Source organism: Pygocentrus nattereri, chromosome 10 (genome assembly GCF_015220715.1).
Source record: "Pygocentrus nattereri isolate fPygNat1 chromosome 10, fPygNat1.pri, whole genome shotgun sequence".
Classification (NCBI taxonomy): domain Eukaryota; kingdom Metazoa; phylum Chordata; class Actinopteri; order Characiformes; family Serrasalmidae; genus Pygocentrus; species Pygocentrus nattereri.
This window is the reverse complement of record NC_051220.1, coordinates 25,320,842-25,340,738: the sequence shown is the minus strand read 5'-3', so window position 1 is coordinate 25,340,738 and position 19,897 is coordinate 25,320,842. Positions and strand designations below refer to the sequence as shown.

Below are 19,897 nucleotides of genomic sequence, written 5' to 3'. Positions count from 1 at the left end.
CAACATAATCAATTAGAAATGTGATAAAGAAGTAAATATTTCGACGTAAGAAAGTCATTTTGACGTACTGCTGCTAGAAACCAAGCAGGAGGAACGTGGTATGTTCAGAACTTGTCTAACAGGCGGAAACGAGATTTCAGGTGCGTCGTCGTCGCGTTAATAAAAGCGTTTAGCGGACTTTTATTTTGAAATTCGCTCTCTTGGTGGCCATTTTTCGACAACGATTGCAATTTTTAACTTCACAGCTCGACGCAGGTTATATCGTTGACCAAAAGTAAGACCGTTAAAAATAAAGTGCAACACCAGTGTGGAATCAGACGAAGTATGTGGCATAAATGAACAGGTACTTTTAAAACGTAAGAAGCTCTAATATGTGTGTGTTGGCAGCTCTGTGTCGGTTGCCGAGTTAGTTTGGCGACTGAGCGCGCTGTGCTATTAGCCTAACTAACCTAGCTTCTTAGCTTAAGCTACTGTTAGCCACACGTTTCGAAACGTGTTCCGCCCTGTTATAACATACTTAACGCTCGGGTTACAGCATTAAGAGTCCGCGTGTAATGTCCCGCTGGTCTAACGGTGCTGTTTTAGAAACGTCTATTTAAACAGTTTATCCAAGCATGTTTTGTTTAACTTGTTTCGTGTTTCCTCACTGCTAGCCAGCAGTTAGCGGCTAGTAAGCTGAAGTCAGCCACTTAATCTCCACCTTAAATGGAGCAGCAGTTACATTCGCCTCATGGCCCATAGTGTAGCTTGTGCCTCATTAAGGTGGACCGGGAAAACTGGAAGGGGAAGCCAACTTCAGCGGCTCGTAGTTTTAGCATTTTAGTCCGTGGGTATGTGAGGAACTGAACTGGTTTAGCTTACATAAAATAAAATGTCCTGGTCTGCTTCAGTAGAGCGTCGACATTCAGCTAACGTTATATAACATGTTCGGCTCAACAGACCCAGCTTGCTAGCTTAAGTGATTTCACTGTCTAGCTCCACACGGGCAGTGCCTGAACCTGCACGCTCTATGCGTCTTTAGTCAGATCACCAAGACGCAGTCTTTTATGCTGTGTTTGTCGCTACATGTTTTACCATATCTTAACATTTACTTTTTCTGCTGTGAGCCCTCGGAGCAAAACGGCATTATAAGAAGGATGTGTACGTTTGCCCGCAGCCAAGAGACAAAAATAAAGGAGTTAACGGTAAAGGAGAATTTTCTAAATATCTGAGTAGGTCCTTGTAATGTAGCCGTAAACTCATTCAGAGTGGTCTGACGTGAAATGGTGGAGAAACCTATCGACTCACTTTTCTTTGGACCAGGGGCCACGATGTTTACAACACTAGCATGGCCGTTTTATGTACTGTCCAAAACCATCAGTGAACCTTCAGGTGCCTTCTGCGTTTTATATATAATGTTGACTATGGTCATAAATCTGGAAAAATAAGTTTTCTTTGTGGTCTGTTTTGCCTTACAGTGTACTGTATATCCACCATGAATGAATTCAAATAGATTTTAGGCCAAAACTTTATCACAAACATAATAAAATAGCATCTTAGACATCAGGCAGCATGTTTCCAACCATTTCATGTAATGCTTTCTGTGAGGGAGCTTTTAGAGGTGGACATCTGGTTCTTATAACCACCACTATGAACAATTCTGGTCAGTTTGTGTGGAGACTGTCAGGCATGAACATGCTATTTCATTAAGAGCTTTAAAAAGAGTAAACATTTTGAGATCAATTCTGAGTGGAGCAGCGTGTTTTGTAGTGTGTGCTAGCACCTTTTTCCCTAAAAGCTGGATCCTTTCTTTTACATATTCACAATTTAATAAAAAAAAATGCAGCCTATGTCAACAAACAATGATTGAGTCAACTTTTTAAGCATCTCTCATTGTGAAGTGGTGACCGCTTCATGCTCTGTTTCTTGTGAAAGAGTGATAGACTTGTTTCAAAGCACTTTGCTATGCGGTCAGTCAGCCTCAACTAGATGTTTTCTTAGATTCATGAAGTCTATCTAAGCCAGTGATTGCACACCCCTCTGCCCATCTGAGCATATCCTAGGACTACTAACATGACATTTATAATGTTTCTGTTTTTTTGGTGAGATCTATAAGGGTGGCTTTAAATATCTGTTGTGATTTTGGAACATTTATATGGGATGTTTTTGATTTATTAAAGACCTTTAACCCTGTTCTTACACTCAGTGTGAACTGAAAGTGCAGGTTAAGGCAAATAGTTATATCAGATGCTGTGTGGTATATCAAGGTCTGCGTATTTTTATTTGAGCTGTAACAGGCACCGTGTGACCTGGAGTGTGAGAATCTTTCCAGAACAGTTCTCTGGGGCGTTGAACTTGCTTAGCCGCTGTAGTGTGGTGGCTGAGCAGGCTGCATTTAGCCAATGACCACTGTGCACTCTCTGCCATGACATTTAGACCTTCACTGGAGTTCGGGATACTGACCTATTTCTCTTCTTATGGACACTGGTGGATCTTTGCCAGTCTCATGCACTGCCATTGCCACAAATTCTAATGCAAGAGTTGGCAGACCCCTTGTTCATGTGCTGATGTATTATTAGGTAGATGAATTAGCCACGATAATTGCTTTGCAAGTACACAATTCAAAATGGTCTAATTTTTTTTAATTTGTTCAGTTTCATGTTTGCTTGAACTCAAGCATTGTTGCTTGAGTTCATAAAATGGGGTTACCAATTCATTACAGTAACACTTGGTATTGGCAGGTGTTGGCCTGTGTTGGCATGTGTTGGCATTTAGTAAACACACACAAACAGCCTAAGAATCACTGCAGTTGTTTACAGATACTTGATTGCAGCACTAAAGCCTTGCTTGCACTTTGGTACTCTGTATAATGGAACTGTTTGCTTATTCTCGGTTAATGTTGTATGTTATGCACAACTTATTTTTCTGTACAGATATGCAACATTTATCTGCTATGGGCTGAAAAATGCTACCATCGTCCAACATGGGGAAAAACCGGACGTGCATACTATGTGATATCATCTACAATTCCAAAGAGGTGAATCTGGAACACATGTTTTCTTTTTAAACTCTCATGAATAGCTCTTTCATGCTGTAACAAGATAAGAAAAATAATGCAATTTAAGCCCACTTGTATTTTATTTCTAAAGCATTTAAATGCTAGTTTTTGTACACTGTGGTTCAAAATCATAGCTATGCTTTATGTATTCTTGCATTTTGATGAGAATGAGATGAGAATTTTTTTTTGCGAAGCTCATTCTGCAGCATGATTACAATCTTAACTGTTTTGAGGGTAACTTCTATGTTTTTCCATAGGAGATGGATGAGCATATGAGAAGTATGCTGCATCATCGTGAGCTGGAGAATCTGAAAGGCCGGTTAGTAACGTATTGTATTAGTAGTATTGTTATAGTCCGCAGGAGTTCTGTATGATAATAAAGATTTATCAATGTTCTTCAGGACAAAACTGCTGTTGTTGGAACATTTATATGTATTAAAGTGCAATAAATGAGACCGAATCCTAGATCAGTACTTTCATGAGTAGATATTTTAGAAGTACAGGGCCAAAGACTTATAAAATGCAAGCCATTCTTTGTTTATCATGATATAACTCTGTCTTTCTATCTCAGTGTTCCATGTGCCTAAAAAAATTATAGTCTTTTGAAAGTAGGTCACACATAATTTACCATTTTATTGCATCCTGATGGGCACACTAAAGATTCAGTGGCTTAAAAAATAGGCACAAATGCCTGCAAACAAACTTTTTTTTTTCTCAAATATACTGATGTAGCTGTCTTCCTGTGAGAAAAACGTGGACTGTTTTTAAATTAAATTTTCATCATATGGTGCAGTTTGCCAAGACATTTTGCTCTTTTCTTGCAGCATAGTTGAATGCCGCATATGTTGAATGCGCAATGGTGCAATATTATTCTTATTGTGAACTTTTACAGGTGATATTCTTGAACTCTCAGCACTTGATGGCATTTGATTAAGTGCATGTTGTCGTTGTTGGTGGCTGATAAAAGGGCACGTGCGTTATTGGGCACGTGCTCTCTCCAATCTTTGGAGGGATGAGCTGAGGCAGCTGCCATGGCAAGGGCATATATATAGGTACACTGGAAACAACAGGCAGGGCCAGCACACAGCAACTGTGTTTCTCATGTGACAATTATGTAGACCACTGGAATGTGAAAAGTGAGAATGAGGTGGGGGGAAAGCAAGAAACCTCCAGTTCAAAGGAACGTGATATTGCATATTAAGCATAGAAGACACAACTAAAACATACAAAACACACAGAAATATCTGTGAAATGTTCCTTGTGCAGTGGTATGAATAAAAAAAGCAAAAGAAGAATTCTCAAATTATGGCCTTCAGTTTTCCTAGAAAAGCAAAAAAGGAAAAGGTAAACAGTCCTAAAGCTTATCAAGCCTAAGCCCTGTATTTTAACTGGCGCTCTGCCATGACACAGATTTTGGAGAGATAGTTTGTCTGCCTGTAAGGCATCTCTCTTTATCAGCTCATGAGCCTGGCATTCAGGAGTGGAGCTCAGGCAAGAGGGGGTTGCTACAGGCAGTTGTCTGGAGCTCATATTACAGCAAATGCTGGAGAGACCCACCCTAATGCAGTTCTGTAGAAGTGAGGAGTGAGGGAGGGCGGGGGAGTGCAGTGCTTCAGATCAAACCAGGCTGCTTGCCTCATGTTCACTGCAGAGCTCAGCAGACACCATCGTGACAGCGCGCTAGGGCTGGGCTGCCACAGAGAGAGCTCCGGGCTCTGGTTGTGGGGCGCTGGTGGTGAGACACCATGCCACAGGCCTGCTGCTGTCTGCCGGAGCCACCATCCCGTCGCGCACCGCTCCATGGCTAAAACGAACTCCCGAAACCCTCCACAAGATCAGGAAGATCCAGCTGTTTTTATTTTGAGTTTTTTTTCCTCTAATTTCTATTGCATAAAAATAAGTCAGTTTGCCTCCTGATCGTTTAAAGTCTTTTGTTTTACTTGTTTATTTTGAAGTTGGAGTAATCTCCATCTACTTCTTTTATATTGCTTTAGGAAGCACAGAGGCCGTGCTTTTTGTCAAGGCTTTGCCAAAGGCCTAGTTCAACGACCTGCTTGACGACGACTTTTTTTTGTCATTATTTTTAAAGTTATGCCTGAGGGTAGCATTGAGCGCCCGCTCTCCCCTCTTCTCCCCAGGGACTGTGGGCACGAGTGCCGGGTTTGCGGGGTGACAGTAGTGAGCCTGACCGAGTACGCCAATCACATTTCCAGCCCTGTGCACAAACAGCGTGTGGAGGCCCACCAACGGCAGGCCTCCAAGACAGACCAAGATGAGGAGTACTTTGATAAGGAGATGGTTGAGCTCATTGAGAAACGCAAGCAGTTCATCAGGTAAGGGGTTTTTGTTTGTAAGTTTATATCACTGTACATGTTTGTCATGTGCTGTTCTGTATTTGTGACTGTATTTCACATATTGTCGCTGTAGCACAGAAACCCTGTATCTCTGTTTTTTTCTACTTTTTTTGTCGAATTTGAAGAGCCCAGTTACACTTTACATTATGCTTAAATTTCATAAAGGAAAACAAAAATAGAAATTATCTAGTAGTCAAATTATGGCAAATCTTGTTACATTACCTTCCATTACAAATTAACCTTATTCCTTCTCCTTTAAGGTCATCATTTTGTCAATACGAGGCTTTGATCAAACAACGTGTTTCTTTATAACACTTATATTATTTTTAATCCATTCACTGCCACCTCACAATGTCAGTTAAAACTCTAATTTGAGCATGTATGGTGTCTTTAGTCACATTTAATTAACTTATTCTTTTGGACACCTATCAAATATGTATAGTACATAGGTTGCTTTGCAGGTAGTCCTTGTAAGTGTTCTCTAAGCTTCCTCACAATTCACAGATATCTGCAGATTATGTATCAAATATATCACTACACTCATTCAACTTAATAATCAAAATAATCATACTTCCCTCTTTGTAAGCATTTTTCTTCTCTGCTTGTCTCTGTACCTTGCCACATGCTGTCAGTTCTATATAAAACTGAACTGCAGGCTGGAGTCATGTATCAGGAAGCCTAAAACAGCCATGACTCTTCACTCACACTCTAACCCTCTCTGCATCATGCACTTAGCACTGACTCTAGCAGGCTAAGTCCCTTTATAACCAGGTGTGATCCAGTCTCAAGGAGATAAAGAATTTTGTTGTAATTTTTCTTCCTTGTTGCATTTACTGTAGGCTAATGACATGGTTGCATGGCTGGCATTCAGGCCACCACTGAAATGATCAAAGATTGTTGTTGGTAAATAAGTGTGATCAGGCCATTATGAAATTTAAACCTAAACTTCAGTTGCTTTCTTCCAGCATTGCAAGGAGTCTGCATTTGCAATTCTGCTGTGTCACTGCTGTGAATATCTGCATTGCAGCAGAACACTAGCCAGTGAAGAAAATGTTGTGCTGTGCTCCATTTTTGTGGTTAAAGAAAAAGCACACCCCCAAAGCAGCTATGAGTGCTCACTCACATTCTCCTTAGTTCACGCTGTGCTCTTTCTGCTGGCCAACTCTAATAGATTGAGCTAACAGTCTCTGAATAACTTTGTGAAACAAATTCTCTAAGGAGCTTTTGATCATATTCTTGTATATTCTGATAAAACTGTAGGCTGTTCGTAACTGATTTATGTGGATAAGAATTTTAAATGATTGCTGCCAAAGCAATCAGCAGACTCTAAAATGCTTGTGTTTTTGAAGGATTATGTATATTAAATTAGTTATCTTGTAGCATTTGCAGTAGCAAGGATGCAGTATCATGACATGTCAGCGTCAATTAATTGATACTGTTGACGACAGTTGTTGGCAATAAGTTTTTAGTTAGGTTGATGCATACCTATCAGCTTCAGTTCATTGAGAGAGGGAGAACATTTGGAAGATATTGGAGGCTGGATCTGTTTGAGTCTATTCAAAGCAGTTATTGCCAAGCAAATTAGGTATCAAAACTGTTCTTAGTTGCAGGGGTTGTAGGAATGGTGTGGGGTTGTAGGAGTGGTGTGCAGTTGGCAAGTAGAAGTTGCCTCACAGCTGTTATGTCATGCAAAACTTCATCCTTCGGTGAAGACCCCTTGAAGTCCTTGGTTGAGGGTTGGTTAAGGGAGTGTCTCATATTTCCATGTGCAGATCACACAACAGTCTATATTTTGCTTCTACTAACAGTGTAATTTTTTAATCCTGTAGGTCTTTTTTCTGTATGAACAAAATAAATTTGTCGATTTAATTTTTCAATTGTCTTCTTAATTTTGGACTCCCATAGGCAAGAGGAAGCTGCAACAAAGACAGTCAGAGAAGAACAGGAGACGATAAGGAAGTGGCAGAATTTGAAGGAACAGTGGGCAGATCAAAGACAGTGGATGCAACAGCAGGGTGTCTTCTGGGGCCGACACAACTCCAACTTCCCCCAGTCACCCCGAAACAGGGGAGCCATGAACTGGCAGGAACCACAGGGACGTCCCAGTCCTCACCGTGGAAACTGGAACTGCCGGCAGAACAGAAGTGCTACGTGGCATGCCGAAGGACCCCCTGACCTGCAAAGATGGGGATCCTTAAGTGGCCGAGGAGGCAGCCTACATAATCAAGGAAACCTCTGGGGAGGCAGACAGATCAACTATGGGGGTTTCTCTCAACAGCAGAAAAACCAGCAATTATGGCCAAACAAAGAAGGCAATCAAGGCCACTATGAAAGAAACTTAAACTGGCAGTCCTCCAGCAAGGCAGTACCATCCAAGATACTTCCCCACCAGAAGCCACACAACAACTTTGAGAATCAGAAAAAAGGCTACCAAGGCCAGGAAGGCTCTAGTGGAGAGAACGATCATAATAAAGGTAAAGGCCCCAAGCCAGATAAAAGCAACCGCTGGGCACCATATCCTCCAGCCAAGCTTGGAGATCCTTCATCTCAAACTGATACCCAGCCTCCTGCAGAGAAAATGCATTTTAGATCTTCTGAAAATGGCAAGGCAGCACAGTCCCAGCCAGATCTAGGGAGTAGTCTGCATGGCACCTCTGAAGCCCTGCATGAGGAGCAGCAGCAGAGAAAGCAAAGTACAACCTCCAGTAAAAGCAGTGGAAAAATTAATTCACACAGTCAGACATCTGCATCCTCTTCTTCTTCATCTTTGTCCACACATAAGACAGAAAGGCCCACTAAGCATTCCGATAAAAGGGGCTCTGCTAACGCTGGGTTTGTGACCAATGTCAGTCGAGCAGCAAGTCAAGACTCTCTCAGCTCTAAAGCTTCAAAGCATTCTCACTCAGGCTCCCAGACTCCGCGAGATGTCTCCTCTGGTGCAGAGCAGGAACGCCTGCTTTCTGAAATGCTACGCAATGCCAAGGAGAGCTTTCTGGACAAACAGGGCTGTGAGGAAAAGTCTGCCTCAGAGGGCTGCCTCAAAGAAGCTAAGCTACATATCAAGGATCTGGAAAGTTCAGAGCTGAATAGAGAGAAAGGGCAGTTCGAGAGCAAGAGGAAGTCAAAGGAACACAGTCGAAAGGGGAAAGAATTTGCAGACAGAAAAATACAGCAGTCCCTCAGAACTGAGGCTGCTGCACTGTCAAATAAACCCACCCTCTCCCTGCAGTCTCTGCAGGTCAGCACCTCCACCATGGACCGTGAGGATGAGGAGGAGTGTGGTGAAAGAGAAGACAGCATACAAGATCAAGCGATGCAGGCAGTGGATGAAGCGTTGTGCTCCGACAGTGAAGGCTCCCGGAGCAGCCACCTCCAGTCTGTGGCTGGCTGCTCAGTACCTCCACTAAGCAAGCTAGCCTTGCCTGCCTGTCTCAAGCGGGACCTGAATCGGCACATTAGCACCAAGGGCAAAGCAGTTGCACATGAGCCCAACCTGAACATTGCCCGACGCATCAGGAATGTGAGTGGCACACGGAAGAGTGAGAGTGAGAAGGACACGGGCCTGAAGCCCACACTCCGGCAGCTTATCAGCTCCTCTGCCTCCAGGAGGAATGTCAACTGGGACCAGGTGTACCAGGAGGTCCACCGCAAGAAGCAGGAGCAAGGCAAGGGCATGCCAAGGTAAAATCATAATTTATTTTTTTTTGCTTACAAGTTTCAAAATCATGACCTCAGCTTAAAGGGCCCAAACCGTGCAAAGTTTCCTTGCTTGTGTTATAGTAAAAGAGTTTGATATTGTCAATGCTGTTAGTTTAAAACACATCATTCACTTCTTATTGCAATTAAGCTGCAAAACTTGCCTATTTTTAAATTGTTTTTGTGATGTCACGAAAGCCAACACTTTTACGTATTGTACATAGTCATGTACAAATTCTTTTATTGTTTTCGTGTACATAACCCACACATTTCACCCCAAGAAATACAAGCAAAATATGGAGTTTGGACCCTTTAGAGCAATGATTCAGACGAATCAGACTTCCACATTTTTCCCATTACAGATGTAGTCAGTCAACCAAGGTATGTTTAGTGCCTGCACTTTGCTTTTATAGTTTTGTACTGGAGGTGATATTTATGAAGATATCTAAAGGCACACAATAAAATCAGCTTGATTTCCACGGCTGTTTTAAGCTATTTTACATACTTCTTATTTTTATCTGTGCGGTGAAACACCCACATACATGCACACTAGTGAACACACACACTAGGGGGCAGGGAGCACACTTACCTGGAGCAGTGGGCAGCCCTATCCACGGCGCCCGGGGAGCAATTCGGGGTTAAGTGCCTTGCTCAAGGGCACTTCAGTCATGCACTGTCAGCCAAGGGAATCGAACCGGCAACCTTCACCACAGGGCTGGTTCACTAACCTCCAACCCACAACTGATGTGACCTAATAATTTAGTATGGTTTCAGACAAGTGTGTGATGATTTTGACATGCTCTCTGCCAGGTGCTAACCAGTGGCTATTTATTTGATTTGATTGTTTTGAGTGATCACTTCTGAAAATCATTATCGGATGTTAATCACATCTTTCTTCAGATTCGGCATAGAGATGGTGCCAAATGAGCCAGATGGGCCAAGCTTCATGGAGGAGGACGATGCTCCTCTCTGTGAGGGCTTTCAGTGGGACTCTCTGATTGACATTGGGACAGAATCTGTACCTTCACGCGAATGCAGCATGTCAGAAAGCAACATGGTCGTCGGTGACAGTGCTGCCTCCTGTTCTCTGCTCACAGCTGGAGAACCGTTGAGGGAGACATCTGTTGGGGGCCAGCAACACAGCTCAAAATTGAGGCCTCATTCTATTCAGGCTCTCTTAGAGGATGATAGTAAGGGTCAGGGGGATAACGAGGGGCTAGCCCAGGCCAGTGTACACATGGGTGCAGCAAGTGGTCCTGTCCTGGACCAAGAGCCTGTAGATGGGGACAGTAGCTGCATGTCAGGAACTGAACAGAATGAATGCCAAAATGGAGGGAAGAAACGCAGAGCTGTGGGGGTAAGTGATGCAAATTATTTGTGCAGTCACTGTAAAGAATTAGGAATGGATTGTCATTATGTGTTCTGGTTCTTTGCATTAGGATGTTGGTTCTCCAGAAATTCCTAATTCTGAAAGGAAAAACAAGAGGCTAAAAATCAAGCCTAAGAAAGGTATGTGTGAGCTTACTTCAGTGACAAGAGTTTGTGGACTAGCAATAGTTTTCTTAGGTGTGTTTTTATAATGTAATATAATGTATTGCTGTTTAGAACACTCACAGTTGGATGAGTTGTTGGCAGTCTCTCTGCGCGAGGAGGAGCTGAACAGCTCTTTGCAGGCAGTCGATAACAGTTTGATCCAGGCTCGAGCTGCCTTGCAGTCTGCTTACGTGGAAGTGCAGCGCCTGTTAATGGTTAAACAGCAGGTGAGACCTCAAAAGTTTTTCCTAAGTAATTTTTTTTTTATTATTGATTAACGCTTACTCTTTATTTACATATGTCTAATTACTTCAAAGGTAACCACAGAGATGAGTTCCCTGAGGTCCAAGCGTATAGAGATCCTACAAGGGTTGCAAGGTACAAAATTTGGACAGTGTTCTTTTCAAATAGTTTTGCTAGAAGTTATGTTACAGCCATTTATTTTGCTGTTTTATTGTCAGATGGATCTGAGTCTCCACAGAGAATGAAGAGCTATGATGAGAACTTGACTACATCACTCCTGCCTTCATCCTTCTCGGCCATATCTGGACATACTGCTAACCCTGGTAACCAAGCTGCTGCTTCTTCCTTCCTTTCGTCATCACCCACCTCTAGCCCACTTGCTGTTGTCATCAAACAGGAGTGCCAGTCACCTTTGGCCGTCACTCAAGAGCGAGATCACACAGATAGCCCTCTACCTGGCCCCCACAGTACTACACCAGAACAAGTGACCGCTACAGCTTCTGAGACAGGTGAGGGGTTTTCCACCTGAGGTGACGCATGTTCTATCTTGCTTTCTTGCTTTCTTTTGTAGCAGACTCAAAGATGTCCAAAATTGTAAACTATTAGTACTCATTCATTGCTGGTGCAGCTAAAATATGATACATTTTTACTGATACGGAACATGTTTACACGGTCAGATTAACAATAGCTAGCCTATGGAGATGACTACAGGCAGCTGTGGTCAGTGACATGTCTTTGCCTGTCTTTCATCTGCACTTCCGTTTCTCACTCTCCTAATTACTGGTATTGTAACATTGTGACATTTAAGGGGTTAACTGGCAATTAATCTATATCTCCTGCTGTTTGAAACAGGTGCCTCAAATCAGTGCAGCCTTATGGGAAAAAAGAGTCATAAGGATATGGAATCTGCCCAGGAAAGCACAGAGATGTGTTTGAGCGCCATCTCTTCAGACCACAAGATGTCCTCTCTTCCTCAATCTCGTCGGGCCTCTCAGGAGCCAATGCTGGACCCCTCCTCTCCCCATGCCAGCCTCCCCCTTAACCCCCTCTCTCCTAAGCCTTCCCCACCTTCTGCTGTCCAGGAAGCCAAGGCTGGGAAGCGTGTAAGGAAGCTGAAGAAGAAGAAGGCCCTCAGGAAGGCTCAGGGCAGCGAGCAGCCAGATATCAGTGACTCAGAGCTGGATGCCGAACAGCCAATCCGACCTCTCCGCAAGCTGCGAACCAGACGGCGGCCCAGCGGTTCATCTCTTCTTGCTGCTGAGGTAAAAGAGGAGAGCATGGAGGTGGCAGAGGCTCCGGATCCTCCACAATCACAGGAGCCAACAACAGTCCCTACTGAAAAGGAGGCCCAGGACACAGAATCTTCAGAGCTGGAGATGGTGGAGCTCCCCCAAACCGTGCCCGCTGAAGTGGTTAATCTGGAGACATCTGACCCAGACGAGGGTGTCCAAGAGGACATGAGCCCTGCTCAAGTCTCAAAGGAATCTGCTGCTCTGAAAACAAGAGCCCAGAAGCTTGCCTGCAATGAGGTCACCTCAACCAGTGAAATAGACACCAGCAGTGCAGTCAAGAGCAGCAGAAGGTTGGTGGTAGTGTATTGTTGTACTGTTTTGTGCTAGATGTATTTAAAAGTATTATAGGTAAAACTCTGAAGTATTTCTTTGTCATATGAATCAGCATCTGCCTGATCCCTCCAGAAATGTGAAGGATTCTTGTTCCTAAAATGTCTCATTTTTGTGTTTGCAGTGAGAAGAAATTGGCTGTGAAGGAGTCCAAGGTGTCTTCAGGTATGCATGTCACATTTCCAGTTGAACATTGGCTTAACTGTAAGACATTCATATTTTTATAATACTTGACATTAAAAAATCATGGCTGTGTATTCTAACAACATGAGTAGATGAGTTTAATTAGGATATGGTGAGAATATGGTAAATACTTAACTCATGAGTGAAAGCAGTGTATTCCCCTGTTGTATGTGTTTTGTGTTCTCAGAGAGCATCCCCTGTTTCTCTTAAGGCAGACTCGACTAAAGCCATATCATGCAGCCAAAATTAGAATGCTAACACTTTCAGCAGGCTAAAATAGTTCACCAACTCCCTGAATTACTTTTTAAGGGCAAGGTATTTTTAGAGTCTGATATTTTCCTAGATCTGACACCACTGGCCCTGCTTCTGAGAGTAGCCCCACTGATAAGATTATGATGAATGTACAGAGTCATTTAGCATACTCTGTTGAGGCATTCAGTTCCTTATGAGGTTTTCAAGTTTAGGTTGGAAACCTAATTGACTCAAAGTGGAATGCCTTATGTGTGGCAAACCTGTTGCATTGAACTTTACATACTGCCTTGTTTTCATGTAAGATGGCCATACAAATGAAATGTCCTTTTGGCTGCCCTAAAGTATATATTCCTGAATCAGTTCGCTGTTTAATTCCCGTTTAAAAAGCATTTTAACCCGAGCTCAGCACATATTTGGGAATGTGACCAGTCGGATTTGTTGGGTTCAGACAGATGTTTGAAGTATTGCTGTATCTTGATGGTTACGATGGAAAATACACAGTATGTCTGCCCAGAATGGCTGTTGTGTGTTTTAGACTGATTTTAAAAGTTGTTTGTGGGACCAATAGTCTCGCTATCCACTGAGCTGAAATCTTTTTCCATGTTCATCAGCAGTGTTTTGAACAGGCTTTACACAGAACATTCGACAGATTTTGCATGCGCTTGTTTATGTGTTTTATCAGATGGATCTTCAGACCCAGGAGAGGATGACGTTCCCACTGAGGGCTCGTTTGAGGGCCATCAGGAGGCAGTGAACGGCATGCAGATCCATAATGGCCTGCTGTTCACCTGCTCAGGAGATCGCACTATACGAGCCTTCAACTTGGTGGTGAGCCTCAACACTGACACACACCACACAGATCCAGTACACTCAGCATTCTTAATGCGTATGTGGACAGTGTCTACCACATGAACAACTATGTGTTGTATGTTGCACCAAAACAACCCCTTGAGCCTTAGATTTATATATTGTCATTAATCATAAAATGTGCTAAATCGATTAAATATGCACAAGAAATACACATTGGTCAGTCATTTTTATATTTTTCAGTAAATAGTATAAAATATACAGTTATGCAGTTATGTGAGTGAGTAACCAAAGTCTTAAGGGCTTAAGTGGGCTAGTGGAAAAGTGGTGCACCCTACATCAGGAATTAAAAATCTGAATTTAATTTCACATTAATAGTACATATATTAATAGTACATATGCTCTTCAAGTTTTACAGATGATTCATTACTGTGTTGTTTTGTGTCTTGCAGAGCCGTAAGTGTGTGGCCGTGTTTGAGGGGCACAGTAGTAAGGTGAACTGCTTGCTGGTCTCATCAGGGCCAGGATTGCAGCAGCATCTCTACTCCGGATCCAGTGACCAGACCATCCGCTGCTATAACATTAAGGTACATCCCTTTGTTCCTCCTTCTCTATGCTGCAACCATTGATGTTGACTTACTTGCAATTTTGAGGGACTTGGATTGTAATTTATTTTTCAGTTTAAGCATGTACTCAGTGTACTCAAAATTTCAGAACAAATAGTGTTCTTGACTGTATTGCTGTGTCTCTCTCAGACACAAGATTGTGTACAGCAACTTAGTCTCCCTGATCGTGTGCTCTGCCTTCACAATCGCTGGAAAGTGCTCTATGCTGGCCTGGCGAATGGCTGCGTGGTTACCTTCAGCCTCAAGGTAAACCCTTCTAATTTTCTCCAGCTGAAGCAGATATTGTCTTTCTTTTTTACTATATTACCATCTGCTTTAATAAATGTGTAGTACCATTTGATCAGCTACAGTGTAAATGTGTGAGGTATGTGTTGTCTGATATCTTCCTGCAGAATAATAAGCAACTGGATGTGTTTGAATGCCATGGGCCACGGGCAGTGAGTTGTCTGGCCACGGCACAGGAGGGTGCTCGACGTATATTGCTTGTCGGGTCCTACGACAGCACCATCAGTGTGAGGGACGCCAAGAGTGGCCTGCTGCTCCGCACTCTGGAGGGACACACCAAAACTGTGCTCTGCATGAAGGTGCTTGAACATCCTTTTCGTGTACAGTTGTAGCTGTTGTATCAGTCCAAAAGTCGGACCATCATGATAGACCATACATTTCATACATTTCAAACATACGTTTCATAATCTTAAAGATTTTTTTATATCCATAGGTGGTGAATGATCTAGTGTTCAGTGGATCCAGTGACCAGTCTGTCCATGCACATAATATACATGTGAGTCTGTTATTTCAGAAAGTGCTGTGTGTGTGGTGGTTTTTTTGTTTTTTTGTTTTTTTTTAAATTTAATCTTTTTAGTCAAGTTTATATGAGGAAATATGATGCCTCACAGTTTTGGATATTCTGGTCATCACTGTTATGTTTGTGGAACCTACAGACCGGTGAGCTGGTGAGAATTTATAAAGGCCATAGCCATGCTGTCACGGTGGTGACCATATTGGGGAAGGTGATGGTCACAGCATGCCTGGACAAGCTGGTCCGTGTGTATGAACTGCAGGTAAGAATCTCACTGTTATGTCTAGTGTTTAAAGTGTATGAGTCAGATTGGAGTGATTTGAAAGTGCTATAGCTTGCTATGTTTATTTGTTTGCTATGTATAATTGTTTACCAATTTGTTTGTATGGTAATGACCAAGATTTGGTGTTGCCCACAGTCTCACGATAGGTTGCAGGTGTATGGTGGACATTCAGACATGGTCATGTGCATGGTCATCCACAAGAGTATGGTGAGTATCTCTGAGGCTGCAATCACTAAGCCCTCTCCACTTTCTAGCACGTTCACAATGCAGTATTACCTTGGACAATTCTGCTCTTCACAGCAGAATTCTGTTATGCTCATCTTTCTTTCCCTAGAAGATGCCAGTGTTCTGTAATAGATGGAGACAGATTTAATTTAGCATTCTGGTAAATGTAGAGAAAACAAAACACTACTAGTAACACCAAAACCACTTCCCAACTCTGAAGCATGGTGGAGGGAGTGTTAGTATGTGGAACTGCTTTGCTGCTGGATCCTGAGCAGCTTGAGTTATTGATTACATTTACGGCATTTGGCAGACACTCTTATCCAGAGCAACTTATATGATTTTACACAGGTAGGGGAAAGCAGTGTTAGTAGTCTTGTCCAAGGACTCTTATTGGAATAGTGTAGGGTGCTTACCGAAGTGGGGATTGAACCCCAGTCTACAGTATAGAAGGCAGAGGTGTTACCCACTACACCATACCAACCAATACCAATGTCTTGGCATTGGCCTGTGATCTGTGATTTAAAACTCAAATGAGTATGGGGTAATACACAATGTGATCGAAAACAGGGTGGAAAAAGAGGCATAAACAGAAGGAATTGCATATCTTTGCAATCTTTATTTTTGTAATATTCACATTTTATAATCAGTCAAAAGAGTTGTAATGCACAATGGTGAGTTGCAAACCCATATTAGTTATTATAATATTATACTGTATACTTATTGTAATACTACTGTATTTCTGATTCACTGTGCTGTAGATCTACACAGGCTGTTATAATGGAAGTGTGCAAGCTGTCCGGCTGAACCTGATCCAGAACTACCGCTGCTGGGTGAGTCACTGTCATGTTAAAGAGAGTGGCCAGTGTATACTGGATCTTGCAATAAGTGACCAAGATACAGACTACATGTCTTGTTAGTGCAATTAAACAAGAGAATATAGCACACTACATTAAATTACAATAGAGTAGTAGCCAGCAGGGCCAAAAATAATTATAATTATCCCACAGTGGCAAGGCTGCTCTCTGATCTTTGGCGTAATGGAGCACCTGCAGCAGCACCTGCTGAACAACCACACCAGCCCCACACAGCAGACGCTTAAGTGCCGCTGGAGGAACTGCGACTCCTTTTTCACATCTCGCAATGGCTCCAAACAGGTACTGAAATGGCTTAAAGTTTGATTCCAAGTTTTCTAATGAGCATTTCATGTAAAACCAAACTTGATTAGCTTTTTGTTTTAAAAGGAGTTTGATGTAATAGGTAAACATTGTTACAAACATTCCATTCACTCTAGGCCTTCCAGTCCATGTTTTGAGTTGCTGCATTTGTGTGTGTGTGTGTGTGTGTGTGTGTGTGTGTGTGTGTGTGTGTGTGTGTGTGTGTGTGTGTGTGTGTGTGTGTGTGTGAGTGAGAGAGAGAGAGAGAATGTGTACATACATTTCCATTTGCACCATTCCATCTCAGATGAGCTTTGGTCTAGAGAAGTCAGTAGCATTTATTTAAGTTTTTAAAGTTTATATATGGATTCCGCTTTACATAGCCTTTGCTTGCATTTGTAAATGCAGCAATGAACTGTGTTTTCTGTGTGGCTACAGTTATTACAGAAGCATGTTAGTTTTATTGCAGTCCCATCTGAGAGAACAAAGATCCCGAGCGTTCGTATTTGGTTTTTGGCTTTGCCCTTTATGCACAGAGATTTCTCTATGTTCTCTGAATCTTTTAAAAGTGGTACAGTCTGTAGATGGTAAATTCCTTGCAGTCATGCTTTGAAAAACAGTTCTTAAACTGTTGAACTATTTGCTCATTTTGTGATTGCCTTTTGTAAATAATGATTGCAAAAATCTCACTTTGACCCTGTCCCAAATTATTTGAAATGTGTTGGTAATCGCAATTGGAATTGGAGTATGTTTACAAAAATCAATAATGTTTATCAAGCTAAATATTAAATATCTCTTCTTCATGCTGCTTTCAATTAAATAGCTGTAAACCTGTTTACAATTTTTCTGTTTTTAGTTTTTTTGAATTGTGTTTGTATTTTAAACCGCATTTATGGTCATGCATGTATCATAAGCGTGGAGTTCTCCTTCAGTGTAGTGTGGGTTTTTCTTATCTTTCTAGGCAGTGCAAGCTCACATGCAGAAACATGCAGAGGAGGACAGTAAAATGGAGCCTTGAGGGGCCTTTGGAGCATCCATCTACCTGCCCAAATAACCCCCCTCTTATCCCATATTGGGAAGATCTCATGTACGCCTCAGGATAGGAGCTATTTCCTTGTGCATTTTTTTTTCTACGTGTTGAGATACTACCAGCTATTATCTGAGAGGCAGAAGACAAGCTACTGTGGCAGTTCTTCATGCCACCTTTGAATACAGAGGATTTGCAAGATTTTAATTTTTCACTGTGTAGTTGTTTGTATGTGAAAGTGGTTTGTCTGACATTTTTTTGAAAGAGCACAGTAGGCTTTTATCAATGTCACATCATTTGATTTGCCTGCTGTACAGGTTTGAGGCTTTTTGGCATCCAAATATTCTTCAGTTTATTTTTTAATCCTCCCTTTCACTGATTTTGCTGGTATGACTGTGCCAGTTTAAACAGTTTATCATTTATCTTTTCCATGTACACTGTAATCTTATCTTTTTACCTGAAGCCTGGCTGAGTATATCTTTTGTACTGCCATAGTGTAGCTCTGTCATGTTTCAGAAAAAGATAGATATGTACAGGTAAATGGATAACACAGCTCTCTGTGAATCCTCTTCCTGCTTGTCTCTCACCTGATTATGCACAGTATTATGAGCTCTGAGATTCCATGACCAAATAAAGACGAAAACACTGTACAAACTTTGGGACAGAGCCAGAAGAGTTGTTGCTGATGCTCCCCAGCTAAAAACATGTTTCGTTCACTACTTTGTATGGCATGGGTTCAGGGATGGTCTTGTTTAGTGGTTTGAGGTTTGAAAGCATGGTACTCGTGTCTTCCTGAGCAACCAGCTTTTGTTTTTTAACTAAAAAAGTATTTTCTCAAGGACCCTCTCTACCTCATAATTCATTTACACATCAGCTTTGTTAGGGATACCATTTTGTGACAGTTTTTATGTTCAAAATAGGCTAAAATGACTTCTTTAACAGTTACTCCCATTAGCAATAACTTATCATTTCTGAAGAGGGAGGGGTCAAACTTTTTTTTTTTTGGTTTTGTTTTTTGTTTAATTTCTTCAAAACTTATCCGTTAAGTTGTTTTATTTTCCCCTCCCCACTAATGTGAATTCCATATATATGATGTGGGGTTGTTTCCTGTTTTCATTTAAAAAAAAAAAAACTTTTTTTTTTTTTGTTCTCATTACTTGGTGTGGTTGCTCACTGATATTAAGACAAAGTGGAGGGATTGCAGTGATTGCTGTGATTTGCAGAGATTGCAGTTCAAAGAAATGTGTTTCCTGTAATAGTGATGGATCCTGAAATGACTGACAGTCTGTGTGCATAACCTGTTGTGAGCATGTGTGGGAGTGTGCTTGTTTCTAAATAATGCAGTGAAATACTGTTGGTTTGCTTGTTCTACAGTGAGGTTCACATAATCGAGAGTATTTTAAATGGACTGCCTTTTTGCATTAAAAAAAAAAAAAAGGAATACACAGAAGTTGTCAGAAGGGCACACAGTCTGGCTCTAAGAGATTTTATTTTACTGTGTGAGTGTTGGAAGTTGTTGAAGTTAATGTGGGAGGTGTTCTTTAGGGAGTGGAGAGTATAGTACTAGAATCTCCTTCCCATGCCATAGCACTCCACAATATATGCAGTATACAAAGCACATTCATGCCCAGCGGTCAACAGCAGTTGTCTTAGTTTCATCAAGATCTGATTTTAAATTTGAGCCTCTATACTATCCTGTAATATTTAATCCACACTAACTCAGAAGGTTTTTATTCCAGTATATGATGACTTTTCCTTCATATTCTTTGTTGTGCTATTGGCATTTAGCCACAAGTTTTTCCTCCCAGTGATTGTCTGACAGTACCTCTGTCTCATTAAGACAGTTGTGTGTAGCTGAGGGAGCATTCGGTCAACCTCTTACATGGTATTCCCAACTTTCTTAGAAGTTTGTTCATTTCCAGTGATTACCTTGTTTCAATAAAAACAAGTTTTGTCAACCTGCCATGTTTAGTCTTAATTCTGCTGTCTTTATCTCAATTAATTAATTATACTTATTAAAAATCCAACATTTTGATCCATGGAAAGGCACTTCAAC

At 41.7% G+C, this 19,897-nt stretch overlaps 1 protein-coding gene across 3 annotated transcripts; it reads left to right on the top strand.

Annotated features, from left to right (window-relative positions):
* Window positions 1-210: 210 nt before the first annotated feature.
* znf106a (zinc finger protein 106a) lies at window positions 211-19,804 on the top strand. Of its 3 annotated transcripts, none has more exons than XM_017711846.2 (22): window positions 211-343; window positions 2,913-3,016; window positions 3,295-3,356; window positions 5,176-5,370; window positions 7,297-9,072; window positions 9,988-10,444; window positions 10,527-10,596; window positions 10,693-10,847; window positions 10,938-10,998; window positions 11,082-11,372; window positions 11,716-12,445; window positions 12,610-12,650; window positions 13,603-13,748; window positions 14,180-14,314; window positions 14,483-14,599; window positions 14,746-14,937; window positions 15,072-15,134; window positions 15,295-15,414; window positions 15,571-15,642; window positions 16,419-16,490; window positions 16,668-16,814; window positions 17,776-19,804. In XM_017711846.2, the coding sequence occupies exons 2-22, from the start codon at window positions 2,945-2,947 to the stop codon at window positions 17,830-17,832; spliced, it is 5,031 nt and encodes a 1,676-aa protein (XP_017567335.1). In that variant the 5' UTR covers window positions 211-343; window positions 2,913-2,944; the 3' UTR covers window positions 17,833-19,804. The 3 variants fall into 3 exon arrangements, with proteins under 3 accessions (XP_017567335.1, XP_017567336.1, XP_017567337.1); XM_017711847.1 differs by having other exon boundaries at window positions 228-356; XM_017711848.1 differs by lacking the exon at window positions 211-343 and adding an exon at window positions 1,166-1,184.
* Window positions 19,805-19,897: the final 93 nt, after the last annotated feature.

Coding starts and splice junctions, on each gene's coding strand:
- znf106a (XM_017711846.2), top strand. CDS start 2,945: ATGCTACCATCGTCCAACATGGGGAAAAACCGGACGTGCATACTATGT. Junction 14,600..14,745: donor TGGTTACCTTCAGCCTCAAG/GTAAACCCTTCT, acceptor ATCTTCCTGCAG/AATAATAAGCAACTGGATGT. Junction 16,815..17,775: donor CTCGCAATGGCTCCAAACAG/GTACTGAAATGG, acceptor TTATCTTTCTAG/GCAGTGCAAGCTCACATGCA.